General features: G+C 45.4%; 1 protein-coding gene across 2 annotated transcripts in view; it reads right to left on the bottom strand.

The window, feature by feature from the left end:
- Positions 1–12,725, bottom strand: part of LOC120959398 (TOX high mobility group box family member 3-like) — a 55,487-nt gene that overhangs the window by 6,633 nt on the left and 36,129 nt on the right. For both annotated transcript variants that reach the window (XM_040382718.2, XM_040382726.2), the window contains exons 7-9: positions 11,671–11,751; positions 10,885–11,301; positions 3,753–4,079 (exon numbers count right to left, since the gene is read on the bottom strand). In XM_040382718.2, the coding sequence (XP_040238652.2) occupies positions 3,753–4,079; positions 10,885–11,301; positions 11,671–11,751 (825 nt within the window). The remainder of the gene's footprint in view (positions 1–3,752; positions 4,080–10,884; positions 11,302–11,670; positions 11,752–12,725) is intronic.

Below are 12,725 nucleotides of genomic sequence, written 5' to 3' on the forward strand. Positions count from 1 at the left end.
CCCTCCCTTCCCAGGCGATCGATTTTAAAAAGTCTGACTTCGTCAGTTTGTCGATCGAGATTGCCGCGGCTGTGCCTGTTATCTATTTACAAAAAAAAAAATCAAGCTAACAAAAACTTGCCCCTTTCCTCCCCCCCCACTTTTTCGTATCAACTGTGCAGCTCAAGTGTCTGCTCTCTACTAACTATGTATATATGCTGTTGTTGTTTTTTTTTTATATATAATCGTTATAGTAATACATACATGTGTGCTCATATATGTGGGTGGCTCAGCTCAATCAACTGGCACAACTAAAATGTACTTAAAGATAGTTTACATTCTGTTCTGCTTTTTTTTTGTTTAGCTTCACCTCTTTCTTCGCCGCTGGCCATTGTTGGTGTGCGGTGTTTTCTAAACTCTAAAAATGTGTCACCTCCCACGGCAACATAAAACAAAGGGTGGGTGGGGTGGGTTTTTTTTGTTTGCTTTATATTAGTATGTGTGTTGAAATTGATCGAAAAAACGAAACACACACACACATACACACACACATTGAACTAAACTAAAACTAATCAACTAATGGATTGTTGGCGTCGGTATACCGTTTAGTAATGTGTTTCAATGTACATTCATTTCATTCATACACACATATACACACAAACACATTTTGTGAGTTTCTGGTATGTATGGGGAGGGGGGGGGGGGGGGACAGACAATCTTCCGCTCTCGGCTGTTGCGATTATTTTAGTTTGGCTGTGACATTACGATCATGTTTGCTTTTTTATATATAATATATATCTTATAATGGGTATATTCATCGTGTGCGCAACGCATCATCTTCGCTAACGTTTAGTAACACACATCCCCCTAGCCTGTCCACTGTTTTCTTCCTTCTTTTTTTTTTTCTTGTTCGTATCTAACCCTGTCTTTCGTGCAATCCTTTTCCCCCACCTGCGCGCCCTGAAGCAGATTCCTAAAACACATTTACTGTTGGTATTGTTTTGCTTTTTGCTTGTTAGAGGTTTTTTTTTTTTTGGATGCGATTGCAACGGCTTTATTGTTGTCGCAACTCTATGGGACGCTGTTCGGCTCCGAATGTCAGTGTGGGGGGGGCAGCAGCAGTGTGGTGCCGTATGTGCCCTAAAATATGTTGAAGCTTAATGGAAAGTGCTGCAATGGTAAGCAAAAGAATACTTGGGTTGCGTTATTTTATTACCACACACGAAGCAAGAGGGTGGCGACGGGGGGGGGGGGGGGGGGGAGGGAGGGAAGAGATTTCGGGGAGGAAGTCTGGTGGCAAAAGGGGCAGGGGAAGGGCGGGGTTTTTTGGTGGGTGAGCAGTCAGGTACGGGTTTGGATGGCTACAAAACACTTGTGGCAAGGGACATTTGATAGTGGGGCGCGGAAGGTACAACGGAAGGTGTTCGAAGCGACGAACTGAGGGAAAAAAATGGGGAAACGAGGACGACGGAGAGGGTGTGGAAAATGAAAAGTGATTGGTTTGTGAACCGATTAGAAAAGCAACCGAGGAAGAAAGGCCTGTTCAATAGTGCTGTGAAATAAAACAAAACAATATCGGTTACAGTGCTTGTTGATGAGTGTTCATAAGCCAGTGAGTGTGAAAATTAATGTAGATGTGTGTGTGAGTGATTTCTATAAAATTTGGCAGAGTTCGGAAATGAAAATTTGGAATCGTTTTGGGTGGGAAATTTAAGGTAAGGATAATTAACTGAAAGGTTAAATAAAGGGATATCAAGAAACTATAGAACATAGGCGTGTGGGCGTGTGTGGGCATGTGGAGTGTTTGTAGAGTTTCATGTGTTTTTTAAATAAATTTGTTCGCCTTCAGAGTCAAACACTTTCACGTTCAAAATGAGTAAAGCAAACAGGAACACAAATAAACTAAGCAGAAACTGAGTTAAAATAGTAAGGGAGGAGATAAAACAGCCAGCATGTTACAAATTGCAGTCTTGATACGCGACATATTACCAGTGCTGCAAAATGTCACTGTCAATGTCATAAAAAATCTGACTGAAACAAAATCAGAGGTCAGCGTCACGTACTCAATTGTGATAATCAGAGAAGATACTCAAAACGATTGATGTGACCATCATTCGTGACATTTTTGCGATCAACGCTTGGTCAGTCATGACTATGTCATGACTTTTTTTTACTGTGATGAGTTCTGCAAAATGTCACTGACATAGTCATGACAAATTCCGGCTGAAAAAAAATGATGTCAGCGTCACGAGCCCTACTGTGATGATCAGTGGCGAGACTCAAACAGTCGGTGCGACCATCACATGCTTGGTGACATTGTGTGCAACCAACTCTTGGTCAGTCACTTAGTCGAGACATTTTCAGCCGGTGAGCATAACGATGGTCATGGAAGATATGCGGTGCGTGCGAGTGGTTCCAGGAAACAGAATGAGCATGATTACCCACTCTGTTTGACCTGACAGACCATCAAATCAGACAGAGCGACAAATCATGCTCATTTTGCTGCTTGGGACCACACTCCAAATATATTCAAAGAATGTCGTGATTATCACCGACAGCAAATGTCATGACCAAGTGAGTGATCAAGAGTTGGGTGCTAAACAAAATGTCACTAAGCATTTGATTTATCCACTAACTATGAGTCTCACCCCCTGATCATCACAGTTGTATGACGTGACATTTGGCAGCACTGCCCACAGCCAGAAATTTAATATTATGCTTGTGACAGCACGAGGCTTAGTTTGTTAGTCAGAGTATCGCGGTTGACTCAAGCACTCGCATGTCGTCATGTGTCGACATGTCTTGACGCACGTTCATTGAGTATTACCAAGGAGCTTCAAGCTACCACGGATATGTTAATTATTTTCGTTGGAGAAACTTCTCGTGATGCTCATGACATTTTGCAGCACTGGACATAACATGATTTGTTCGACTACCACGTCCCCTTGTCCAGTTTTCGCTCTCGTCTTTCTGAGTCCTTGTCTCTATCATCAACCTCCCATCCTTAACACTTCCTTCTTCCTTAGTTTGTAAGACATATTATTGTGAAACCCTAGGCGGCTGACAATATGAAATAAATAATAATAATAATAATAATAATAATAATAATCTCAAACGGTCGTATTGGAAACTTTTTTTAAAAAATTAATATTGTGCTTTTGCTCAACACGGAAAGGAATTACTGAACCTATTTATATATTCTATATTGTATTGATTTTTAAAGCTTTAAGAAGAACAATATGTTCATAGTTGAAAAGAAACATTTGAAAACGATAATCGCTACATTAAATTAAATGTTGCTACACCGGCGCGACAAAATGTTACTTTCAGTTAACTAACTATTATTGATATTATTAATTATGGCCATTTTTTGTTAGTTTCTCGTAAAAAAAAATTAAATGGATTCTAATTCAAATTTTCATCGCGAATTTGAACAGGTCTTGATTTAGCATATGCTGCGCATCTCTGCCGGAACCATTCCTCAGCTTTAACAAACAAATGTAACAATACTTTACAAAAAATAGAAATATTTACACAAAACATACACACACACACACACGAACCGCGAAAAGAACGGGTGAAAATGAAAGGAAACTAATGCGCGACAACCAAAGCCATCCCCTCCTTCGCTGCTGAGTCTCGCGACTAAAAGGGAACGCCGGACATGGGGTGGTGAAGGGATGCATGATGGGGGGGGGGGGGTGAGATACGGGGAATCAGGGGGGAAGAGCGGGGCAGGGCATTAGACGCTACACCCGGGGCCAGAAACTAACCTGCTGGTTCATGTAGTGTGGCTGCCCGGCCATCGGCAAGTTCATCATCGCCGGGTGTTGCTGCTGCTGATGCTGCTGCTGCTGGTGTTGCTGCTGCTGCTGGTGTTGCTGATGCTGCTGATGCTGCTGCTGCTGCTGGTGAGCCATGCTCATGTGCGTCTGTTGCTGCTGTTGATGTGCCAGCATTTGCTGCTGCTGCTGCGCATTCATCGGTATCATCGGTCCGTGAAGGTGTGATGCGGCTGTTTGGTGTTGTTGTTGCTGCTGTTGCTGCTGTTGTTGTCCGGGGTGTAGATTCTGATGCGAGTGGGACATTTGCATCATAGCCTGTTGCAAGGATCGATTGAGAGAGAAAAAAAAAACAAATGAAATTACGGAACTTCGCCGGGAGGAACTTACTTCCGCGGTGGGTTAGAGTGACCGCAACAACAATGTGTGTGTGTGTTTATGTGTGGGTTGATCGGAAGAATTGTTTATTTTTGTTCATTTGATTAGTTGATCGTGGTTGAGAATTTGCGTCAATTTGCATTTGTTTGCACCGTATGGTTGGTAAAGTAAGGTTTAGTTTCGCTTTCCAAAAGTGCCCGATGTTTACATCGGTTTTTCGAAAGCTAACCGCCCGCTAGATGACATCAACTGTCATCGTGACAGTTTGACAGCTTGACAGCCAACAGAAGGCTAGGCGCGCGCGCGCGCGCTCACACACACATACACACAGCCAGGCGCCCTGCAGACATGCCCGCGACACGCTCGGCCGTGAGCCGTACCGGATAGCAGGGCTAAAGAGCGACCGGTTTTGTACCGAAATGTAATAAAACCGTTGCCTGAGCAACGAGCCATAAAAACTGAGCAATAGTCTCAAAAATGAGGCGCCGATTAATTCGAACCGTTGCTTTCGATGCGTTTTGCCTTGGGCAATCGTTAAAAAAAGCTTATAAAGCTAACGTTGAGCTTAAGGAAAGAGAACTCTAGTAATTATGTGCCGACAAATTAAAAGTCTTTTTGGTTCTCTACATTCTGCGACCCAAGGTTAATTGTCCAAAAAAAAAAAAAGAAACAAGTCCAAACATTTCGACATTGCCCTGTGACAGGTACACGCACACGAAATTCACGACGTGTGTATATATATTTTTTTCATTCATTCATTCCTACCCGGCGTGCGCGTCACCGACGCTCTGCTCTCTCCCTGCAAACACACCACAAAAAGCACAAACACGCACGAAAAACCGGCACGAAGTAATAGACGAACCAAAAAAACAAATAATAAAGCAAAAGACTGCACCACGGGCACGTGAAAACAAACCGACACACACAGACGGAACGACCCTAGTTACACACACGGCAAAACGCGGACGCACTTATTTTGGCGGATTGTTGAGAAGCGAAAAGGCCGCACACACGAAGGAAAAAAAACCCCGGAACGGCGCGTCGTTCCTACCGAGACGGCCACGACATTTCTGACGGGCACGGTTTTGGCATCGAAATCGAGCCAGCCGCACCAACGCACCGGAGCCACAGAGCACAGTTTACCACTCGCTTGCAATGTGTGTGTGTGTGTGTGTGTTTGAAGGAGGCTCACGTACGTCAACAAATACCATCGTGCAAACGTACCACCACCACCACCACCACCACGCTAAAACAAACACACACACACTGTCAGGGCAGCTGTGATGACAGCTTCTCCCTTCTTCCAATACTACTACAGCAGGACATCGTAAACACACATACATCGCTAAACAAAATATATACAGCTGCTCTATAATCTGTTTCGCGTTTTATATCTCTCCCTCTCTCTCTCTCTCTCTCTTTCACACACATACAAATACAAAGGTCTGTTTTCTATATAGCGAATGGTAATTTTATATCATGTGCTCGAAACGAAAATTTAATGGACCAGTGTGTGGAGGGGGGGGGGGGGGAGAGGAAAAGATGGAGGGGGACGGGTGGAGGGAGATGGGTGAGGAAACTCCATTTAAAGACGAATTCATCCACACAAACAAGTAATATATAATCAGCCCTTCGAGAGGTTTGTGTGTATGCGCGGGAGAGGTCGCAGGAGGAAGAGAGAAGTGTGTGTGTGTGTGTGTGTGTGTGCGCGAGAGGGAGGGTGAAGAGAGGCGGCAGCCCATCCACACAAACATAACACATTTTCAATTTTACTTCCATTTTCAACCTTCAAGCAGGCCACTTCGCCTCTGTCCGCCTTCTCGCTCGTGGCGCGACCCGCATCCACTTCCCTCTCGCTCTGGCACGTTCCATTTAATGCTGCTATATCTTGACTCTCCCGCCGCTGCCCCTTGCACGGTCGCACCACTTTTTTCCGATACACAATGCCATTCTACCCGGCTGTCGTTCCCTTCCTCATACGTCTCTCTCTCCTTCCCGCACATCGCACACAACCATCAAAGAATGTATTTTGATTTATTTAATCTGCTGTTTTATTACTATTTGAATTCATTCGGTAATTCTAAAATATTACATTTTTGATGCCATGTGGCGGCTTTCGGGGCTGGCTGGGGAAGAGTGTGTGCGTGTGTGTGTGTGTGTGTGTGCGTGTGTGTGTATAGAAGATATCCATTGTGTGTTGTGTTTCACACAGATACACACACACACACACACACGCGCGTCCACGGAACGTCACAGTAAAGTTGTTGGAAAGGTTTTGCTTCCGCTAAACAATAGCCTTTTCTCACTAAAATTTAAGCAATCGGAGCGTGAAAAAGAAAGAGCACGCGCGAGTGTGTGTGAGAAAGAGATGGCAACAGGAAAGTGGCATTGCTTATCTGAAGCGGTTTTAAATTTTAAAGACAACTTTCTCCACTTGCGAACGCTATCGGGAAATGTAGGACCTCAAAATAGGCGAGCTAGAGGGATGAGGGGGGGGGGGGGGGGGGGGGAGTGGAGCATGCGGAAGCGGGAGGGGTACAGCGATAACAATAGCAAGCAAAGAGCTGTTGCTGACGTGCCCGCGCGCGCGCTCGCCCGCGTGCGCTCTGCCCGAGATCCGAACCCCGGCACACGCACGCCGTCATCATCGTCATCTTGATCCATCGCATCAAAAAGTTTCGATTCGATAAATGGAGGTAAACAAGATAAGAAAGCAGCGAGCGCGCGCACAGAACTTATGTAACCTTCCCTCTCTCTCTCTCTCTCTCTCTCTCTCTCTCTCTCTCTCTCTTTTTTGCGTGAAGTAATATTATTATTGCCGGGGTCTGTCAGACGCTAACAGTTATTGCATTAAATGTACAATTACTCCTTCCTTTCTCCTTTTCTCTCTCTCTCTCTCTCTCCTCTCTCTCTCTCTCTGTCGCTCACTCCCTTTTTTCGACGGTATAACGTGACACGCACTAGAAAACACGATTCCACCATTCCGAAAACAGGGGCTAGAGGGAAAGGGACAAGGAGGGAACGCATTATTATTTATTCCTTCCATTGAGAAAACACAACCACATCTTTTGCGTGTTTGCATAAGGAATCCCTCCCCCCCCCCCCACCCACCCACCCACTTCCTTCCCTCTTGTTGTTTGTCCTCCACTCTTACCTGATGTGACAGTAGGAACATATAAATAGATATGGTTCCATCATCATCATCATCATCATCATCATTACGCTCATATCTGTTATTCAAATATTGACATACAGTGAGGCGCAATAGTATGGCAGCAGGTAGTCGCGGCAACACGACAACAACGTCCTGGCCGTTTGGGTAGCGCGTCGTGTTTTGTGCAACTCTCGGCAGGCCACTGCCAAACTACCAACACGCTGAAAACGTTTGCCGTACATCCATGCAGCGAAGTGTCCCAGTGCGCTCGTCCACCACGGAACAGCATATTACAGACAGGTCCGAACGCACGTCCACTGCCTGATGGGTTAAGACCTCGGCCTGCCTGCAGATCACGGCTCACCCAGCAACCCCTCCCTTCGCCCGTGCATACATGAATGCATAAAATAATTTCTCGCATCCTCTATTCCCTTTAATGACGAGGTTCATTAAATTATTTACGATAAAAGTGTGCGCGATTTCGCAGAGCAAATGGATTCTCCTCACTTTCCTGGAGATGGAGCGCGATGATACTCTATACCCTCTCGGACTGAGAAGAAGCAGGAATGTGCGGGCCCGCGCGCGGTGATGCTCGAGAAACTGTTGTTGGTTTTGAGGATAGATAAAGCCAACTCAGCTACGGGAGAAACACACAGACACACACACACAGAGTTCTATTTTAGTCGCTTGTTTATGTGTGTGAGTTTTCAAAAGAGTTTGAGGGAAGAAGAAGTGGTCCTAAGAAATGATGTTACTTGGGGTACCTTTCCTCGCATAAAATCAAACTGATGCAGAGAAGAAAAGAAAGCGAATATCCCACATCTTGAAAGGATTAATATTTAAATGTCTGGAGGGAAGTAGTTTTGTCAATTCAAAAAGCTTTATAAAACCTTTGATAAAGCCCCACATCATCAATATATAAAAGACAACCCTGTTAGCAATTCTCATAAACACGTTGCGTCTAGCTGCGGGAGATTCGAACGCACGACGCCGGACGTAGCAACCCGTGCACTTACCACAACACCATTACGCACCGCTCTAAAGCAGCACGGTAGAAACGCACCCGGTTTTGGGGCGCTGACGCCGTTCGTTAAGCAGCCATTGATAGCAATAACCTTACATTGCATTTACTGAAGTCAGTTGATTGTGAAGGTTAGTTTGCAAATACGGCCATGCAAATACAGCATCGATGCCACTGTACCGTGTTCCGTAGTTCATTTCTCCTTTTCGTTCGACTCCTTTGAGCAGCCTTCAAAACCCCAACGCACACACACACACACGCGCGCACACGCCATGACAACGACGAAAACGAATAGTATTGATTCGCGTTTCCTTCAAACTAAAAACCCGTCAACTCTACCAATAAAACGAACCCGTGCACCGGAGTATGGCATGGCAGGGCTCTCTTCTTGGCATTTATCATTAATCATCTGCCTTGGCTGCTGGTGCTGCTCCTGCTCGCTGGTTGGCGCCATCGTTCGCGCTGGTACCTTTTCCATTGTGTAACGAAATTATGCGCAAGTCTAACAACACACAACAGTACAGCAAAGGCAGCGGGCCGATGGTTTGAGCCTCCCCGTGCTCCTCTGTGCCGCCCCTGGGCTGCTCGTGCCCCCGTATAACTTAAGTGCATGTTCTTTATGAGAAAACTCTAAATTGGCCTACGTGTGCCGGGGTTCGGTGCGAGAAGAATGTGTCCGGAGGGGGAGCGATGCTTAAATCAAACAAATTCGAAGGACAAGTTACTTATGAGTTTTGCTTTCGTGTGCGCGTATTTACCGCATCTCAACCCGGTCTCGCATCCGATATTGGGGGGGGGGGGGGGGGGGGGGGGGGGGTTTGCTTAATGTTGCAGTCCCGAGCTTTCACTGTTGTTGATTTGTAAGAATACTTTACAAAAAAAAAAAAAACCAGAGTATATTTCTCCTTAGCCGTTGTCATTGACGAAGGTTTATGATCAAAAATGAATGCTCATTCCGCTCATAAATCGAATGTATGCAAAACTTCAAGGCAATGCATTGGAGCGGCACGGTGATAAAGCGAGCTGACCTTCCTGCACTTTGACGCAGCCCGTAACCAACCCCCTACCCCCTTTAGCGGCCGGTCGGTTCTGCTTGTAACGGCGCCATTATTTATGTTGAAAAAGTAAACGTGATTATGTGTATCATGGTGCCTCATACCGGTTTTCGGGAAAGACATTTTTTGTTTATCGAATCAATTCTTAGCCTGGCCTTGCGCAGTGAGAGTGGAGTGGGCTGATTCGTACAGATATTTCTGCATAGTCAAGTTGATTCATTCTGTTTTATACTAAAAGTGAACCATTTCGAAAAAAAAGCACTCAATCTTCGGCACGATTCTTCAAACATCACTCAAAAGCTGTCGAACTATTTGGAGTGATTTGATTCTATTCAAATCAAAGGAATTGACTTGATTCCGTTTATATGTTTGAATCATCTGATTCATTTGAGTTATAGAATCTTTTGTACAGCTCATATTATTCTTCAATAAACGTAGTTGTAGAACTAACTCCCAATGATTCGTTTGAACAGTCCAACTGAATCATTTCATTTTATAATAATCGATCGTAAATGAATGAATGATTGAAAAATGAACAAATTGGAATTAAATCATTCCTCACTCTCAGTTACTCAGTCGGCATTAGAATTTCTTTCTGTCAGCACACTCTGAACGAACCATAACAACGAATCACGAATCATGAACGAATACTCAAACAAAACCCATTGATTCTGCTACAAATTCCTTTCGTACAGAGTAAGTATACTTCCAACGCGTACATCCAAACCCTCGTTGTTAGTTGTATTTATTTTTTGCGCTTTGCGTACACTTCACGGCGGCAAATAAACACCTTCCGCCGAAGAACGACTCGCCGAAAACCGTCTCTCCGCAGCAGCTAAACAAGGGGATCAAAAGGCGGCTACGCGAGCGCGTGTGAGCTTGCTTTATAGATATAGTTTTGCACCCCCACGCGTCAACAAAAACGTGGCATTTTAACAAAATCTGGCGCGATTTTGGTGCTCGCTTCAGTTTGTTTGTCTTAAAAAATGGCCACAGCGCAGGGTTGAGGAGGTACGCTACGCGGGGCTTACCTTTGAAGTGCAAAGCTGACCACAGTACGGAAACCAGGACCGTACCGGGCAGGAGATCGCGTTAACCGCCCCCCAACAATATGCCGATGGGAGTCAAAAATATGCGAACGGATGTTTTCGCGTCCAGGGTTTTATCAAATCAAGGAAAGTCTCCTCACAAGGAAAATCAATATTGACGCCGAGGAACAGCCCATCAGCAAAATATAGTTCCCGCGCCCGGGCAGGGTGGCAGCAATTGGAGTAGCGCAACTATTTGCTGAAAACAGTCGGTCGCCCGCAGTTGGGCAACCGCCGGAACCTAGGGCAAACACATGTTTCTCAAGCCCGCGCCCGAGTTCGAGTAAGAACGCCGAGTGGTGAGTGTGTGGGATAGAGGAATTGTCACACCACGCTGCGTTTGGTACACCCTTTCCCCCCCTAGGTACAAGCAGCAGCGGAAAATTTAACAACAACCAAAAAAAAAAAAACTACTAAATGAACGTACCTGCTGCTGCTGCGATGGCTTGTACGACGATGCGTACGACGGTGCATAGTTTGAGTGTTGCTGCTGCTGTTGCGCCTGTTGCAGTCCCTGCATGTGCTGCAGGTGGCCGGGCGGCGGAGCTTGCGCCACGGAGGGTCCGTTCTGGGGCGAGTGCTTCGAGTGATTCACCAGATGATTGTTCTGCTGTTGCTGATGTGGATGCTGTTGATGTGGATGCTGCTGCTGCTGCTGCTGCTGCTGCTGCTGCGGCTGCTGCTGCTGCTGCGGTTGCAGCTGGTGCTGTTGTTGCTGCTGGGGTGGCGGTTGGGGCTGCTGATGGTGGTGCTGCTGTGGTTGTTGATTCTGCTGCAGCGTTGCTTGTGGCGGAGGGGAGTAGATTGATTGTTGCGGTGATTGTTGCTGTTCGCCTTCGGTTCCCTGTTGTTTTTAGTTTAGTTAAATTATTATTATTATTTTTTTGGGGGACAAAAAATGGATTTACAGGGTTTTCCAGGAGTTCTCATAGCTGTGGGACACATTATTGACTTTTTCTTCAGTGAAATGAACTTAATGTAACGGGAATTGGACTCTATAGCATCCTTGTTGGACAAATCCAATTGGAATTTCCAAGAAATCTTGCCAAAAAGAGCCATTGAGCCCATTTTCCAACATATGAAGTTCACTTCCTATAAGAAAGAGTCGAGGAAGTGTCCCACAACTATGAGAACCTCTGAAAACCCCTGTATAGGTAAGCAAGAGAGAAATGACAGTCTAGCAAGCAGCGGCGAAATCAGTCAGAAATGTTACCTTTGACACTAAACTCGCCCGGTAGGCGGCGAGAGCCTTCAAGTAGTCTTTCTTAGCAGCTTCCGTTTTCTTCTTATAAACCTGTAACAAGAAGAAGGCATTGAAACATGAGCAAACAGTTCAAAGGCCGTTAAAATTACTCACAAAACAAAACACAGCAAAACAAAAAACTATTAACTGGAGTAAACGGTTCAAAGATAAACATAAAAAAAACAAGATAAATTACAGCTAAAACTAGAAAACAGCCACCAGTGCAGACAAACTCGTTGTAGAATTGTTGTAACACATTCCTGCAACCGGTGGGAACATCGTAGAAAAGGAGAAACGCAGCAAACGATACAAGATAAATGAAGAAAAAAGCACAAACACACACACACACACACACTTAATCACCGAACATAGCAAAAATGAAGCAAGTCAGCAAACAAAAAAAAAGAAGAAGAAAGAAACAACCGACGGGAAGAAGGTAACGGAACTGGAGCAGTGAAACAAAATGATGAGGAAGTAAAAGAGTGATTCTCATCTTGAAAATTAAATTGAAAAACTTTGCAAATGTTTCCACACTTCCCGCGTCTCGCTCTCCTCGCCCTCCCCCCCCCCCCCCCCACCCCCGCTCCCACCGGTTGATGTGATGGGAGCTTTGAGTCGCTCTTTCTCTCTCTCTCTGTCTCTCTCTCTCTCTCTCTCTCTCTCTCTCTCTATCTCTCTCATTTTATGTCGTCGGCGTGTCTTGTATTCGGGTTGCATACATAATGCTACTATCAGTGCTGCCGAGCCGGTGTGTGTGTGTGTGTGTGTCTAGTGTGTACGTACTGCGAGAGGATGAGAGCGAGATGCAGCTGGAAGGATGAAATGAAATACCTTTTTCCCATTTCCCAGGGTTGCGAGGGGTAAAGGGAGGGCAAAAAGAGGGGAGGGGGGGGAGTGGGGCTAGTAGAAGCGAGACACATAAGTGCACGAGAGCGAAGCAGAATGATGCTACTACGGCGCCAACGACGACGATTCTCTCTGTGTACGTGTGTGTGTGTGGGTGTGTGGCCATGAGGGCACACAAC

The sequence above is a fragment of the Anopheles coluzzii genome, chromosome X, assembly GCF_943734685.1.
Source record: "Anopheles coluzzii chromosome X, AcolN3, whole genome shotgun sequence".
NCBI classification, from domain to species: Eukaryota; Metazoa; Arthropoda; class Insecta; order Diptera; family Culicidae; genus Anopheles; species Anopheles coluzzii.